Genomic DNA, 18,488 nt, shown 5'->3' on the forward strand with positions numbered 1-18,488 from the left:
AGTATTTTTCTGAAAGAAGTACCAAAAGCTAACTAACTAACTCACTAAGTAACTAACTAAGTAACTAACTAACTAACCAACCAACCAACCAACCAACTAACTTACTAACTAACTAACTAACTAACTAACTAACTAACTAACTAACTAACTAACTAACTAACTAAAAAACTAACTAACTATCTAACTAACCAACTAACTAACTAACTAACTAACTAACTAACTGACCAACTGACTAACTAACTTATTAACTAATTAACTAACTAACTAACTAACAACCTAACTACCTAACTAACTAACTTACTAACTAACTAATTAACTAACTAACTGACCAACTGACTAACCGTCAGTGACAATAGACTAACTAACTAACTAACTAACTAACTAACTAACTAACTAACTACCTAACTAACTAACTAACTAACTAACTAACTAACTAACTAACTAACTAACTAACTAACTAACTAACTAACTAACTAACTAACTAACTAACTAACTAACTAACTAACTAACTGACCAACTGACCAACTGACCAACTGACTAACTGACTAACTAACTAACTTACTATCTAACTAACTAACTTACTAACTAACTAACTAACTAACTAACTAACTAACTAACTCACTAACTAAATAACTAACTAACTAACTAACTAACTAACTAACTAACTAACTAACTAGCTAACTGACCAACTGACTAACTAACTATCTAACTAACTATTCAAATAAATATTTCTCGACTTAACTTATTTTTTAAAACGTACCTTATACCTTCCGTCTAAAAAAGTACCTTTTTCCATACAAAACAAAAACAAACAACACAATTTAAGATTTCAAAATAACATCTAGAATAAGAACAACACAAAACGCACACACAGCATCTGCGTATGGAGAATATTGTCTTAAAAATATCCGGAAATTGCTCTCTCTCTCCCGTTAAATACACACACACACTCAAACAAACAAAAGTTAAATAATTTACAATCATATCCAAAACAAGTAGAAAATCTAATAGATAACAGTGTTAAAATTATAACACACCGGTATATTTTATATATGGGGGGGGGAAAATCCACAACCGGCAAGTAAAAACAGTTATATGGCATTAATAGTGGGAGGGGGAGTGACAACAACAATAATCTAGAGAGAGACAAAGAGAGAGCACAAAAAGTGTAAACAAAAAAACCGCCAAAATAAAAAAACACACAAGATGTAAACAACACAATTTTTTTCATCAAAACATAAACATGGAGCTTAAGGAAAAAAATTACAAGGGTCATGGTTTTTTAAGAGTAAAAAAAAATGAAACTTTAAAGAGAGTGAAAGAAAGTTGTATGAAAGAGAATATTAGTTTGGGGAATTTTTTTGGTGAAAGTTTTTAGAGTTTGAAGCTTTTTTAATGTTTGGAGAAGAGAGTTTTTAGCAGAGATGTAAAATTTTTGTAGATTTTTGAAAGGAACTTAATTTAAAAGTCCTGTCAAAAATGGTGGTAAAAATTGCTGCAATAAATTTTGCAAGTTTAATGCATGCTTTTGATAGAACTTTTAAAGCTTTTAAAGCTTCAAAGGTTTATGCACAAAATATTACAATTGCGGAACTTTTCCATAAGTTATAGCAAAACAATAGTTGAAGCGTTGAAGTTCACAGTAAACTTTTTCAATAAAATTAAGATAAGCTTTGGTACTTAAATAAAAATTATAGGAAAAGCTTTATTATTTATTCAGCAACTTTTTTAAATGGAAAAAGTTAAGTTTTTTTATAAGGATCTAAGTATTTTTTATATAAAATATAAAAACTAACTATTTAATTAACTATTAAACTAACTAACTTACTAACTAACTAACTAACTAACTAACTAACTAACTTACTAATCTAATATCTATCTATCTATCTATCTATCTATCTATCTATCTATCTATCTATCTATCTATCTATCTATCTATCTATCTATCTATTTATCTATCTATCTATCTATCTATCTATCTATCTATCTATCTATCTATATATCTATCTATGTATCTATCTATCTATCTATCTATCTATCTATCTATCTATCTATCTATCTATCTATCTATCTATCTATCTATCTATCTATCTATCTATCTATCTATCTATCTATCCATCTATCTATCTATCTATCTATCTATCTATCTATCTATCTATCTATCTATCTATCTATCTATCTACCTATCTATCTATCTATCTATCTATCTATCTATCTATCTATCTATCTATCTATCTATCTATCTATCTATCTATCTATATATCTATCTATCTATCTATCTATCTATCTATCTATCTATCTATCTATCTATCTATCTATCTATCTATCTATCTATCTATCTATCTATCTATTATCTATCTAAATCTATCTATCTATCTATCTATCTATCTATCTATCTATCTATGTATCTATCTATCTATCTATCTATCTATCTATCTATCTATCTATCTATCTATCTATCTATCTATCTATCTATCTATCTATCTATCTATCTATCTATCTATCTATCTATCTATCTATCTATCTATCTATCTATCTATCTATCTATCTATTATCTCTATCTATCTATTTATCTATCTATCTATCTATCTATCTATCTATCTATCTATCTATCTATCTATCTATCTATCTATCTATCTATCTATCTATCTATCTATCTATCTATCTATCTATCTATCTATATATCTATCTTTCAATCTATCTATCTATATCTATCTATCTATCTATCTATCTATCTATCTATCTATCTATCTATCTATCTATCTATCTATCTATCTATCTATCTATCTATCTATCTATCTATCTATATATATATATATATCTATCTATCTATATATATATATATCTATCTATCTATCTATCTATCTATCTATCTATCTATCTATCTATCTATCTATCTATCAAACAAAAACCAAATTTGTTAAAAAAAAATTATTGTTTGCCTTGTAACATTTAACCCTTAACATGTCAGAAGACTATTAAGAAAAATTAAAATTAACTGTGTATTTTAAAAAAGATAATTTTACAATAAGGGTCAACTACCTAATAAATCAATTGCATTCAAAAATGTTTAAAAATAAAAAGAGATAAGTTTTAAAGTTAATTGAACTTAAATTTATTTGTGCATTCCTTAAAAAAAGAACTCTTTTGAAGTATTTTAAGTAAAACTTTTAATAAAAAAAATTTAAAATGAAAACCATATGCGGGTGAGTTGCGACTGTTATTGATTAATTTTATTTGTTCTTAACAAATTATCTATCGATCTATAAATAATTTGTTCAATATACAAAAAAAAAAAATACACACAAAATTGTAAATTGCACTTAAATCTTTGTGCTGTTTTCTATTTTCCCTATTTTCTGTTTAAAAATATTCAATTAAAAAACAAAGATTACTTTAAGTAATCATTTGTTATAGACAAAAGACAAAAAATGCAAAATAAAATTACTATAGGAAAATTGTTTGTAAATGATGAAGCCACCAAAAGATTTGCCTCTAAAGACGACTTCATCATCATTATACTCAATCATATTTTCAAGTGGTTGTAAATGCTTTAAAAAATATATACAAGAAGTATACAAGTGGACTAAGTACTAACTTGTATATGAAATTTCATTTCATATCTGAATATGTACGAGATAGTCAATAGCAAATCTATTTCAAAAGAGTTTATTTTATGCATATGCAACATATCAGTTACACATGCAACATCATCGTCATCATCATGTTCTTCATTATGATGCGTTGTTTGTGTAGTTTTAATAATTTTCATGCAAAATATGCGTATCTTTGGGGGGGAAATATGTTTGTTGTACTGCAGCACCCACAATACATAAATTAACACTAGAGGCTAAACAATTAAAGGCAGTTGAGTTATTTAAATTTTTTGGAACGTTTTTTTTAGAAAACAAAATTTAGGGAAATTTCCTAAAGAAAGTAAATTTTTGATATAATTACTAAACTCAGCTTTAGAAATCATAAGATATTTTATGATTGAACCCTTAAACAAATTGTGTTGAGTGTTTTTATTCATTTCAAAAGTTCTTTTTATCTAGAACTCTTAAATAAAGTTTAATTGGTTTGATAAATTGAAAATCAATGCATTAATGTATAGAAAACATTGTAAATATAATAGAGATAAATAAGTATACGAATTGTAATTTCTATTGCAGCCAAAACTTTAAAAAAACGAAGACAAAGTGGGGAATCGTAAAAAGACTTAAAAGCTAAAGGGTTGAAAAAAACTTGTTACTCAAAACATTTGAATAATAATTTAATCGAAAATCTTCTAGAAGTAAAATTCTGTAAATCTTAAATATTATTGGAAATATTTAAAATAATTGAAATTTTCGAAAATTGTCAGCTTTTTTAATAAAAACTATTTAGTTTCCAATATTTAAAAAAAAATTAAACTCCACTTACCTTAAACATTAACGGATTACGTTCAATTTCAGCTTCAGCACTTTCACACAATGATTCCGATTCAGAGAGGAAAGCTAAAAATTGATCCATGGCACGATCAAACGATTGTAGACTATGAACAGCGGCGTGCAATTGTTTGCCGCGATTAATGACACCATTATTTAAGTTGGAATATCTACAAAAACATTTAAATTAGTTTTATTGTTTAAATAAATAATCTTGATCTTACCTTTGATTTATGGCTTCGGTCATTTTCTTTATACGGGTGGTGTCATCAGCCGGATAAACGGCTATGAGTTTTTGGGTCAACTGATTGAAGATTTCGAATTGTGGTTTATTTTGATGGAGTTCAGCATGGAAGGACTGAAAAAGAGAAAAAACATTTTTAAAGAAATTTAAATTAAAATCAAAAAAAGTCCTCAAAATAGAATAACAATAACAACTTGAAGCTATCAATCTTTATTAGGGTTCTATAAATCGACTTTCGAATAATCGAACAATCGAAAAAAAGTCGAAGTCGATTATTTTGTTCCAAAAAAGTCGATAACTCGACTATTGTCTGTGAAAAAAGTCGAAAAGTCGACTTTGTGAATAAAAGTCGAAAAAAGCTGAAAAGTCTGAAAGTCGAAAAAAGTCGAAGAAAGTCGAAGTAAGTCGAAAAAGTCGAAGAAAGTCGAAAAAAGTCAAAAAGTCGAAAAAAGCCGAAAAGTCGGAAAAAGTCGAAAAATCGAAAATTGTAGAAACAAGTCAAAAATTTTAAAAAAGTTGAAAAAAAGTCAAAAACTCTAAAATAGTCGAAAAAACTCAAAAAAAGTCAAAAAATAGTCGGAAAAAAGTAGAAAGAAGTCGAAAATAGTCGAAAAAAATCTATAAAGTCGAAAAAAGTCGAAAAGTCGGAAAAAGTCGAAAAGTCGACTATTTATAAAATACTTATAGTCGAAAAATCTAAAAGTCGACTTTTATTTAAATGAAAAAAGTCGAAACGTTAAAAAATCTACTTTTCATAAAATGCAAAAACTAAACGAAAAAAGTCGACTTTTCGTTTCAACTGTAGAACCCTAATCTTTATATCGTCAACACTTATTTATCTTATTCACACACACCTTAGCGTTTCCAAAGTTTCCGATTTTCTAATGCACATTTTAAAAATTAGCAACACACACACTAAACTTTGTCAAATTGAACAAACCACTCGAAAAACAAAATCTTTAATTCTCCAATTTCTAATTAGACTTCTAACGATAACAAGTTAAACTTAATAATCATCAAAAACACATCTCTAACTTGCCGCCATTTAATAAAACCAAAAAAAAAAAAATTCCAACAGCAAACTAACTAAAAAACTTTACACTTAATTTTTGTCAAAACTATTAAACTTTATGAAAAACTTTTAAAACCCACAACACACACAAACATTAATTTAATTAATTATAAACTTTTTTATAAAAACTAAACTGTATTTAATATATTAATTTGCATTAAAACACGAGCTTTAATTACAACCGACTAGACACGCACTAAATTAAAGAAAAACTAAAGTCAAAGAAAGTGTCAAACAAAAGAGCGCGCAGAGTTGTATATGGAAGGTAGTTAAAGTGTTAACTAGTGAAGGTAGTAAAGTGCAAATATGTAACGAATTATTGGTTATTGAAATATTTAATAAAAATTTATTTAAATATTTAATAAATTCACATAGTAAGGTAGTTAGTTAGTTAGTTATTTAGGTAGTTAGTTATTTAGTTAGTTAGTTAGTTAGTTAGTTAGTTATTTAGTTGGTTAGTTGGTTAGTTAGTTAGTTAGTTAGTTAGTTAGTTAGTTGGTTGGTTGGTTGGTTAGTTAGTTAGATAATTAGTTAGCTAGTTTGAAAGGAGGATGTATACACATCAAATGCATATACACATCGATTCCCATCAGTGCCACGAATCGAACCCACCACCTCCGGTTTACCAAACTAGAATACTAATCTACGAAAGTCACAAATTCACATATAAATTCTAAATTATCGGCTTTAAACAGAATGAATTAAAACAAGTAAGAAGTCTTTATTCGCCTTTGCCGAATCCGATATACCCTTCACCAATAGCAATAGTAAAACAAAAGAAACAACAACGCTTAACGAAATAAAACACAAAAACAATCAAAATACTCAACGCAATGACACCAACATACATACATCCATCCATCCATCCAAAGGTTGGACTCCAAACAAACGAAACGAAATACACAATAAAAAAACAGAAACATAACTGACATCCATCCATACAAAACAAAATGCACAACCCAATGAAACAAACAGACATTAGAACATCCAAAGATGAAGGGACTAAAAAAGCAATAAATTAAATACATCATTAACTACCAGAGTGTCGGCATTGTCAGAGTTGCATTAAGTAGGAGTATAAAGATGATAAAAAGTCTTGGACATTATTACAAATACTCTTAGGGTGGTTGACTTGGCTAAACGAAAATTGACTGTTTAGAAAATATTCGATAAATTTGAACGATAACATCTAACTTAGGGAATTTACGAAAAGTTTGCAGGCCTAAATCCAATTTTTATAAAAAGTTGTAAACTACGATAAATTAGATCTTTCTTCTCTGTTCGTTCATTTACCTTTTGTTCCTTTTGTTGAGCCTCTAATATGTCAGCAGTAGTGGCAACGGTACCCATACGTTCAGCTCTAGCTTCCATACGTTGTAACCATTTCTCAAGCTCCAAACGTTTAGCTTCATATCTGAAAGGAAGGAAACCAAATGAAAATGTGTCTTTCTAGAATTCAAATGAAGTTGTAAAGATAACTATATTTTAGGACGAAAAAATTTTGCACAATTATGTTAATGTTCTGTTCTAGTTAGGTTTTAATTCAGGTTTAGTTCAGTTCTAGTTCCGTTCTGTTTCTGTTTCTGTTCAGTTCTAGTTCAGTTTTAGTTCAGTTCTAGTTCAGTTCTAGTTAAGTTCTAGTTCAGTTCTTGTTTAGTTCTAGTTCTGTTTTAATTCGGTTTTAGTTCTATTCTAGTTCTGTTCTAGTTCTATTCTAGTTCTGTTCTAGTTCTGTTCTAGTTCTGTTCTAGTTCTGTTCTAGTTCTGTTCTAGTTCTGTTCTAGTTCTGTTTTATTTCTGTTCTAGTTCTGTTCTAGTTCTGTTCTAGTTCTGTTCTAGTTCTGTTCTAGTTCTGTTCTAGTTCTGTTCTAGTTCTGTTCTAGTTCTGTTCTAGTTCTGTTCTATTTCTGTTCTATTTCTGTTCTGTTCCAGTTCTGTTCTAGTTTAGTTCCATTTCATTTCACGTTTAGTTTAGTTCCCAAACTACTTCAAGGTTTACATTTAGGTAGAATTTTTTAAAGTTTCTTATAAGCTATTCTGTTTACAACTTTAATTGTTTCAAAAATCACTCTCTTCTTACCTCTGTGAATCACTGAGCATGTTTTTCAGCTGAGCCGCTCTTTGAAGAACACATTGTGAAGTCTCATCCCAGTGCTCCCTTAAACGGGTAACTGTAATTTTAAATTACGAAAGGAAAAATATATTAGAAAGTTTTAAAATACTTAAATAAAATAAACAATGAACCAATAATTTTGACAATAGATTAATTTTAAACAAATAACCATTTAAACAAAGTGCTTAATTTAGGATTTGAATTTATTATTTTTTTAATTTGCTTGAAAACAGACACACACACATTAATGGAGCACCCTGTTAAAAAAAATATTAAAAATAACAATTAATTTTTTTTAAGGTTATAAATTTTATTTTTCGCACAATTATAATAAAACCCCGTGAGAGGTGAAATCAAAGGATTAACGTGTTGAGTAATAAGGCCCATGCTGAATTAGTATAATAATGAGTGAATTAATTTTTTATACATTTTTTTCTTTAATTAGATTTGGTTAGAGTTGGTTTTTGACCCATTTTTGTCTTAGTTTTTAGATTTTTTAATGGGTTTTTGTTTGTTTGTTTTTTTTTAGGTGGCGGAGCGGAGGTTAAATTTTGTTTTTATTTTGCAATAACAAACTTAAATTAAGTTTTTTTTTAGATTTTAAGGTTATATTTATGGGATTTAATAGTGTTTGACTTTAGTTTGTTTTGATTTGCTGTAAGTCTTTACCTTTCAAACAACAACGCATATAGTCCAAATCGGCTGAACAATGCGGTGCTAAAGAAAATTGTTTCAATTCTAATATAGAAAGAAGGAAGAGATTAATATAGATTTTTTTTGTTTATAGAAATGTTTTTCTTAAAAAAGAGAGAATAGAATACATGCTTAAATATAGACAGTAAAAATTTGGAAAAATCGGTGAATATGGAGAACTTATGGGGTCTTAACTTAAAAGTGGGGAGGTGGTGGTGCAAAGGATATTTCAAATTCATGTTATGAATTTAAAAAGTGAAAATGTGAATGGTTTTAAAAAATGGTCTTGGGGGTTATGAGGTCAATGAAGTTACATTTAATAGATTCGAAACGAACGAAAATTATCTAAAAAAAATTTCTACAAAAATCAGTCAAGAATATTTTAATAACTTTTTAAAAAAATTTCTTTATGATTTTTCTTTTGGAATTATTAAGAGGTCTTCGGGTGGGGCTTCAAAAACTGAAATTAAGATGTTCAGACACGAATGGTTTAGGGGTCTAATATATAAATTTGTGGTCAAGTTATAGTTGAAGCAATTTTTCGTTAATTTTGTAAAATTACATTTAGGTGATATTACCGTAAAATGACGATTTTACGGATCTTGATTGGTTGGTTATTTTTGTGTGAAATGTAGACTTCTCGGTTAATTTATGGAGATTTCGTTAAAAAAAGCTGGATCAAATATACCTTTCTGATATTTGATTAAAATTGTAAAAATAATGCTCGCTTTGAACTTGTGTTTGAAATGGCTAATTCAATTTAAACTTCTCTTTTAATGTAAGACCTGGTTCACACTAGGAAACTTTTGATTTTTGTGTATGAGAGAAAGAGAAAGAAATATCAACCATCTCTTTCTCTCACAATCAAAAGTTTCTCAATAAAAGTTTCCCAATGTGAACCAGGCCCAAGAGACTTATTTAAGTTAATTCTTTAATATAATAGTTTTCAACATGTTTGACACAACTTCTTAAAAGTTGGGCACATGTTCGAAGCAACTACTTTATCTAAAAATCAAGTTTGATGCAACATATTTAAGCTAAACTCATGTTTGATGCATAATAAATAATACAACTTAAAAGAAATTAAGTCTGAACTAGTTTTATTCAAATTACACTCATGTTTAAAGCAACTTCTCGTATTAATCAACCAAATAAAAATGTATGAAACAACTAAAATTGGTTCGAAGCCTTTACAGGAAAAGAAAACTAAAACTAAATAAATTAAAACAACTCAACTTGGTAAACGAAAAAAAAAACTTTATTTAAAAAAAGGCAACAATTTAAGAAATTAAACAACTCTCATACCCGGTATAGCAGGAGCTTGAGACATTTGTGTCTCATCGTGTGAGGAACGTCGACGCATGCGCATTTCTTCGCGACTTAAAGCAGCTGTTACAGTATTGGGAACACCACCGATAACACCACCAGCCTGGGCGGCAGCTACAGCAGCAGCGGCGGCTCTCGATTGAGCCTGATGTTGTAGTAAGGCAGCAGCAGCAGCTGAACCGGGACTCTGGCCAGTGTTGTGCACCACAGTACCGGGTATATTGCCCAACAGCTGTTGACGAATATGTTCTCTAAATTCTGAACTAAGTGGCATAGGTCCTGAGGAGGCCGGTACCACAATGGGCGCTGTAACCGAAGCTGAGGCTGATGAAGGTGGTGGTGCTGCAGCAGCTGCTGCGGAAGAAGCACCAGCAGCGGCGGCGACAACAGCCGAGGGCATATGCTGACGATGGCGACTATATTGCAGTTCAAGAGGTAAATTACGATCTAAGGAACGCATATGATGTTCTATGGTTGAACGCATAGCTTGCTGTTGCGATTGTTCTAGTTGACTAAGATTATTGGTGGAGGAGTTCTGTAGAGCTTGAGCTCTTAATTGTTTAATTTCTTCTATGGATTGTCTGGCGGCGGCAGCAGCACTTTGGGCTGCTACAGCATTTTCATCTAGAGAGAGATTACGCTCGTAGGCAGCTGCGCGCATGTTGACGGCGGAAATATGACGTTGTCCACTGCTAAGAGCAGCTTTAAACTGCATATCAAAATTACTTTGAGCCGCCTCGAAAGAGCGTAAATTCATTTGCTCCTGCATAGCTCTTTCCATATTGCGTATGCCACTTTCTATGCCACGCAAAGCATCTTCCGAACCAAAATCATCCGTGGGTGAGAGACGTGAAGAAGAAGATGTATTTGAAGAGGAAGCTGTAGAGGATTTCTTCAAATCACTGGCCCTAGTGGGCGCTGGAGAGGGTACATTTTTGTCCAGTGGCATGTCGAAAGGATTTGAGGATCTTTTGATCTCCGGTTTCTCGGGCGGCACTGGAGGTTTATCCTTAAATTTGGCCACCGCTAGAGGAGAATTTTGTGCGCTATTTTGTGTGGAACTCTGGGCCGAACTTTGAGCTGACATGGGCTTTTTGGGTAAAGGCGGTGGCTGCCTGCCAGGAGGAGGCAAATTAAAACCATCTGGCAAGCTTTTTAAACTATGACGTTTAGGTGGTATCTCTGGTGGTGGGGCCCTATCGGCCGAACGGGCCGGTATAGCAGGAACTGGTTTATTATGCTGAGGCGGCAAAGGAGGAGGCTGGGCACCATGAGGCTTGGGAGGCAGCTGCATAACCGGTTTACTATGATTGCCCGTATGATGCTGCTCCTCTTGTGAGGCCTGTTTGCGCAGCAATTGTTGTGCTCTCAAAGCAGCTTGTGCGGCTAATTCCGAATTTAAACGTGGTATTTCTGGTGCCATTTTAGGCATATCACTTTCACTGGACTTGGCAGTCATTTTGTCAAATATACTTATGGGTGGTTGGCTAATGTGCGTTGTTAATTTATTTTCTATTTTTTTATTAATTAGTAGAAAATTCACAGTTATTTATTGATATGATTGTTAGTGTTGTTGTAAAACATATTTTAGGGCGTTTTTTTAATAAACAAATTTTAAAGCATATTTCTAGGAATTTTATTTTGTTAAAACACCTTAAAAAAGTGTTTTTTTTCGTGGTAAAAAATTTTGAATTTTCAATAGCTATTTGAATAGAAAAAATTGATAATTATTATTGCCTAATTTTAGGGTTTAATTATTTTATTATATAATTTATTTTCATGAGTGCCTTGATTATCACTTTATTTGTGTACACAAATTTCGCGTTATTGTTATCACTAGTTGTTAATCTATATGTTTCCTTTTTTTTGGGGTAATTTTCACATTATATTTTGTAGCGCTTTAAGTGAAACCTTTTAGTATTGCCTGCTTTTTGGCAATTTATCAACAAAATTTACTTGTTTGAGTATAATTTTGTATGTGGTTTTTGTTATTGTTGTTAATTTTTAATTGCGGTAGGTATACACTTTTGTTTAAAGGTTTAGTTTGTTTTTTTTTGTGCAGCATACTTTTAGCTGTTGATTTTAAACACTTGTTTTTGCACTTGGAAATTTGAATATTTTTGTTTTATTTTGTTAATTTATTATTTATTATCATAAATTTGTTTAAATGTAAACGACAAAAATTTATTTGTTTATAAAATAAATTGAATTTTACTTTTATTTATAGCATACTATTAGGAGTTTTATTTTAACTATATTTAAAGCATACTTTTAGGCTTATACATTTTTGTTTAATTATTTCTAAGAATTTTTTTTTTGATAAATTCCTTTATAAAAATTATAAAACATACTTTTAGGCGTTTTTTTCTGAAATACTATTTCATATATATTATACCCATTTCTTAGTATAATTCTAAACTAAAAAATGTGTTTACCTTATGTTGCATTTTCTATTTATTTTCTCATTTTCTAGGAGTTTTTCTTTTTTGCATTTTAACTGCATATATTTATTTATAGTTTAAGCAGCAGGTGTTGCATTCGACAACAAAAGAAAATTTGTTTTAGAAAATGTTAATATAATTTTATACCTTAAGGGGAAATTTTCTATTAAAAAGAAGTAGCTTAAGTACTCGAGTACTTAAGGCAAAAGTGTAGCAGCTCAAGTTGTGAAAGGGAATTTTAAATGGGAAATGAAAGGGAATTAATTTAATACACTCAAGAAAAAGAAGAAAATAAGGTAAGCAAAACGATTTTGAATAAAAATAGAAAATAAAGAATAAAACTCGAAAAAAGGATTTAAAAAAAAGGAATAAATTATGATTTTAATTAATGTTCGCAAAGGTGAAATTTTAAGAAAATGTAGAAAAAGTATTGAGACTTTCAGGTTTTTCAAATAATTTAGTAAAATAGTTCTTGAGAATTTTTTATAAGAAATTATTTAATACGGAAAATTTAGATTTTTGTTAAAACAATAAATTTTAAATTTTTTTGAAAAATTCGATGCATTGACATCGATGGTGAATTTAATAATGTGGACAATGTATATTCTTTCTTATCCAATCTCTAGTCCAATCAGAGTTCCTTCTAGGAGGATATATACAACCGAGCAATATACAACCAGAATCTTTACATATAGTTCTATAATGAACTGTTTTTGGTTCCAGTGTCTTCTGTGGAAAATCTGAGGTAAATATATCTCACTATCTTCCCAACAATTGTAGAGTCTTTCAGACTGAAATATTTGCTATAATGTCAGCCTGACCTTGACATTCGCAGCAACACTGAAATCTTTGTCGATAGTCATGTGGAACTTCTCTCACTAAACTCTTATACTACCACTTCCCTAATAGGTAGGCAGTGCAAGAAGAATCTGTCAAGAATGGGTCGCCTGTCTGACATTACCCTTGTTTGAGTCTCTGCGCATAGAGACTACTATGGCAATGATTAGGCAGATGAGCTTACCAGAACGGGACCTGCTCTTGATATTTCCAATGCCGTTTGAATTGTCAGCTCCGTTAGGTTTTATCAAGAGCAGTATCTTCAGATTACTTCTTCAAAATATGTGGAATAACATAGACATATGTAAAAGAGACAAATGAATGTGGCCCTTGTTCAATGACAAACGCATAAGACACCTTATAAACAGAAGTTGGCGGGACATTTTGAGGCTGGTAGCAGTAATAACAGGACTCTGGGTGACCTGCAAGTCCGCTTGGGGTTCCCTTTAACGATAACTGTCTCAGTTGCAAAGACAAGGAAAAGGAAGAAACGGTCTTCTATCTTTTCAGTGAATGCTCTGTTCTTGCCGAAAAGGGAAACCTTTGCCTTGACAGTTACTTCATATCTAACATTGAAGAGCATAATGATATTCTGAGTTTATGAAGCTTAGATCTAATACTATACAGATCTCAGCTTAATGATATCCTTAGATTTCTCACAGCATTTGAGGCTGGATCTGTACTGGATACTATATCTACTCTACTTGACTATAATATATCGACTCTATTTGACGAAACAAACAGGTATAGGAATGATATTGGGTCTTAGTCCTAGTGATGCTTTCAGACATCACGTCAAACAAGGCTTTGGAAATGTTGCTAGGTTAATAACTTTAGGCGAACTGACCAAAAGCGTTAATAGGACACATCATCAACTGGACACAAACATCGGACGTGCCTGATACAGAATATGTGGGAAACTTTGAAACGCTGATCCCAAATTTAATGTCGGAACACTAGAGCAAATACAAGTAGCAACCCGTTGCTACAGAGATGGCTCTAAATTGGTGCACAAAGTGAGGCTGGGGTTCGCAATACTCTCCCAAAAGTAATGTTTTCATTTTATGGGTATCAGGCCTCTCGGGATTAGTCGACAACGAAAGGGCTAATTTATTAGCTTTAATGGAAAGGGAGCTCGATGTGGTTAAACTGACGAACGCAAAACCATTCGATGCAACTGCGAATAAAATGGTTAGATGGTACGTATTCTAAGAGGATAACGGGCAAAATTCCAAAGAGAAAACTAAGTATTTCATCATTAAAATACAATCTTTCGAATTATGATCACTTATAATACGCCGAATGGGCCCGATTGTAGATCAGAGATATAATTATAATTAGTTGACAGGAAAAATTTTCAGAAATTTAGAAAAATCTATAAAAACTTGTATAAATCGAATTTGCAACAAAATTAAAAATCTCATACAAATCCTCAACAATTTGATTATTTTCAATCCAAACAAAGACAACACAATATTTACTACTTAAACAAACTCCTTTTCATTTAATTTCATAAACACCTGACTCATTAAAAGCTATTTAACAATATTTATTTTCTTTTATAACACAGCCTATTTTAAGGCAAAACCTAAACAATCTTTGCAATGCCTACATTAAGGCTTAATAAATATAAAGCAAATGAAAAACACATGCTGCCCCTTTAGAAAGAAAAGGAAGAAAAAAACATAAACATATATGAATGAATAAAAGCAAATAATGACAGTAAAGAAATTCCTATGAATATAACTATTAATTAAAATAAATCACCACTTAAAAGAAGAAAAGCCAACAATTTAATCAACACTTGACACTTTTATGTTTAACTTTCTTTCTTTATATTTTACTTAATTTTTATTTCTTAGTTTTCTTTTATTTCTACTTAAAAAGCAGTTTTATTTGCTATTTGCTTTTAGTTTTTGTATAAAACAAAAAGCTTTAAATAGCAATAAAACATATAAACAGGGAAGTGTAGAGGGTTTTTAGGCGCTTGTAAATGGCTATAAAACTAACTATCCACCATACAACTACAGCAACAACAAAAACAATAAATCAGCAGTTTTAGCACCAGCCATAAAATCACATGGCAAATTGTAAACATATTAAGTAAAACGTTTACAATTAAACCGGCATTTACAGATGGTTGTTAAACAAATACAACAAAAAGGGGTTTGTATTGTTTGCTTGGGCAGTTATTTCCTACTTTCCCAAAAGTTCCTTATATTTAAAGAAAAACAGTAACAAAGCCCAGAGAGCTAAAATATCCCAAGGGAAAGAATAAGAAAGAGAAAATCGAGAGAGCAAGAACAGCAAATTCACCTCTTCCAAATTTACATAAAGGAAGTAAACAAAAATACAACGTGTTAAGCAAAGTTGGAAAAAGATTTTCACGAGAGAGAGTGAGAGAAAGAGAGAGCAATATATAACTTTCCAATTCACCTTATTTTTCTCAAATGTAATTTTCTTATTCTCTTAATTCTTTGTAAAAAAAAGCCGGCTTTACATATTATCTTTCGTTTTGTTTATTACATATTGCATACTTTCAGGCGTTTTATCTATAAAATTTGTAAAAAACAGCTAGTAAATTTATTTTTATATGACGTTGCTTTTGCTGCATGTGTATTAATTCTTTTTGTTTTCTATTTTTTTGTTCAAATTTTTCTTTTGTCCTCTCCACCAACACTGGGTGGGAGTTCAACAGATTCTTGTAATTCTTGCTTTATGTGTGAGTATATATTTTTTTGTTATTTTTATTACATTTTATTTTACTATTTCTGTGTTTTATAAACATAATATTTATGAACCCTTATGTAGCGTATTTTTTTCATAAAAGCACCCTCTTGTTATCGTCGTCAAAACACTCACACAACATGCATGTTACAACATGTTTTTTTATTTTCATTTTACTTTATGAATTGTGTTAAGCAGGGACAGACTGTTGATATTTTTGTATATTTCTATTATTTGTTGTTTGGGGGAGTGAGTGGGTTTACGTGTGTTTGTCTAAATTGTAATAAAATGAAATTTGCATTTATTATGCTTTATTTATAGAAATTACAGGAAAAATTTGTTATAAATGTCTTGAGTTATAATAAAAAAGAGAGAAATTATAATAAATTCGTATGTGCGCCTTTTAGATATGCAACAAATTTGTTTAAACAGTAAAAATGTTTTATATATTTAGGGAAATGTGTAAATAAATAAAAGGTCGTAAAAACTATCAGCTCTAGCTCATTTCTAGTTCAATTCTAGTTCAGTTCTTGTTCAGTTCTAGTTCAGTTCTAGTTCAGTTCTAGTTCAGTTCTAGTTCAGTTCTAGTTCAGTTCTAGTTCAGTTTTAGTTCAGTTCTAGTTCAGTTCTAGTTCAGTTCTAGTTCAGTTCTAGTTCAGTTCTAGTTCAGTTCTAGTTCAGTTCTAGTTCAGTTCTAGTTCAGTTCTAGTTCAGTTCTAGTTCAGTTCTAGTTCAGTTCTAGTTCAGTTCTAGTTCAGATCTAGTTCAGTTCTAGTTCAGTTCTAGTTCAGTTCTAGTTCAGTTCTAGTTCAGTTCTAGTTCAGTTCTAGTTCAGTTCTAGTTCTGGTTCAGTTCTAGTTCAGTTCTAGTTCAGTTCTAGTTCAGTTCTAGTTCAGTTCTAGTTCAGCTCTAGTTCAGTTCTAGTTCAATTCTAGTTCAATTCTAGTTCAATTCTAGTTCAATTCTAGTTCAATTCTAGTTCAATTCTAGTTCTAGTTCATTTCTAGTTCAGTTCTAGTTCAGCTCGAGTTCAGTTCTAGTTCAGTTCTAGTTCAGTTCTAGTTCAATTCTAGTTCAATTCTAGTTCAGTTCACGTTCGAGTATTTTAGTTGTAGATCACCTCTAGTTGAGTGGTATAAAGTAATCTCTAATCCTGGTTTAAAAATTTTGTTTTAACAATTGATCCTGCAGAATAACCTCAAGATTATTAAACATTAAACTAATTTCAAAATATAATTAAAACGACACAAATTCATACCCATTTCTAATTAAAATAAAGCAGCCTTAAACTATGCAACAAAATATTTCAAACATTAGATATTGTATTTTGAAAATAAATTATATTTGTTAATATTTAATAATAGATATTTTAGTAATATTAAAAATTATTATTAAAAAAATTAAAAATATTTTTATTTTTTCTTTATTAAACAAAAAATATTTAAATATCATAATATTTACACAACATTTTCCATTACATAGAGCGATGTTTTAAAAATATTTTAACATACAAATAATGCTTTAACCTCCCCTTCAAAGTTGGTACTCCCTAGACAAACTATTTGCTAGTATTTAAATTGGATTTTATTTAAATAACTCTAAATCTCTGCCTAAACGTTTGTATTTTATCTCACATGCAAAAGCAAGTAAAATGAAATTCTTATTCCCTGTCTAAAAAATACAGAAACTGAACAAGTAAAAGTATGCAACAATTTATTTCAATTATGTGGAAAAAACTAAAATGTTCCGGTAAATATGCAACAATTTTATTTTACTCGTATATCACAATGTTAAGCATAGAAACTCCCAGACAACTGTCGAAACATATGAAAGAAACCAAACAAGAGATCACAACGAAACCTTAAAACCCTATAGCAATATTTCATAAAGTACTGTATTAAAACAATACATTGCAAAGCCTTTGTTAAACTTAAGGTATCATCCCACATAAAGGATAACTATTTAGTATATTATAAAAGGAACTTAATTTAGTTTTTTATGCAGAATTCACACATAGATGTATGCCGATTTAACTGAAATGTATGAAATTATGTAATATTCCCTAAAGTAGGCAACAGTATTTTTAAATTATTCCAAAATTTACTGAAGTATGGCGTTTTTAAGAGACATTACTCTAAATGAAAGACAGCACTTGTTCAGAAAATAAAATAAAAGTTTTTGGAAACAAGAAGTAATTAAATGGATTTTTATTAAAAAGACAAACATACGAGGGCCAACCCAACATAATTTGACCATAAACTAAAAGAAAATATTTCAGCTCTAGATCAATTCTTGTTTAATTCAGCACAAATCTAATTTATTTTTATTAAAATTAAAGCTTATTTTAGATCAGCTTTTGTACGGATAAAGTTTAGTTCCAGATCAGTTTTAGTTCAGTTTCGGTTCAGTTATAGTTTAGATTTAGCTTAGTTCTAGTTCAGCTTAAGTTCAGTCCTAGTTCACTTTTAATTGAGTTTTAGATTAGTTCCAGTATAGTCTCAGTTCAGTTCTAGTTCAGTTTTAGTTCAGTTCCAGTTCTAGTTCAGTTCTAGTTCAGTTCTAGTTCAGTTCTAGTTCAGTTCTAGTTCAGTTCTAGTTCAGTTCTAGT

The 18,488-nt window shown here is 30.1% G+C and overlaps 1 protein-coding gene across 5 annotated transcripts in view; it reads right to left on the minus strand.

The window, feature by feature from the left end:
- Positions 1 to 18,488, minus strand: part of LOC111681814 (dystrophin, isoforms A/C/F/G/H) — a 186,243-nt gene that overhangs the window by 88,650 nt on the left and 79,105 nt on the right. For 3 of the 5 annotated variants that reach the window (XM_046950140.1, XM_046950139.1, XM_046950137.1), the window contains 5 exons: positions 8,526 to 8,594; positions 7,824 to 7,914; positions 7,037 to 7,157; positions 4,652 to 4,785; positions 4,423 to 4,597 (listed from right to left, as the gene is read on the minus strand). In XM_046950140.1, coding sequence (XP_046806096.1) covers positions 4,423 to 4,597; positions 4,652 to 4,785; positions 7,037 to 7,157; positions 7,824 to 7,914; positions 8,526 to 8,594 — 590 coding nt within the window. The remainder of the gene's footprint in view (positions 1 to 4,422; positions 4,598 to 4,651; positions 4,786 to 7,036; positions 7,158 to 7,823; positions 7,915 to 8,525; positions 8,595 to 18,488) is intronic. The other 2 variants (XM_046950141.1, XM_046950138.1) reach the window with 1 other exon arrangement.

Source organism: Lucilia cuprina, chromosome 4 (assembly GCF_022045245.1).
Source record: "Lucilia cuprina isolate Lc7/37 chromosome 4, ASM2204524v1, whole genome shotgun sequence".
Taxonomy (NCBI): Eukaryota; Metazoa; Arthropoda; class Insecta; order Diptera; family Calliphoridae; genus Lucilia; species Lucilia cuprina.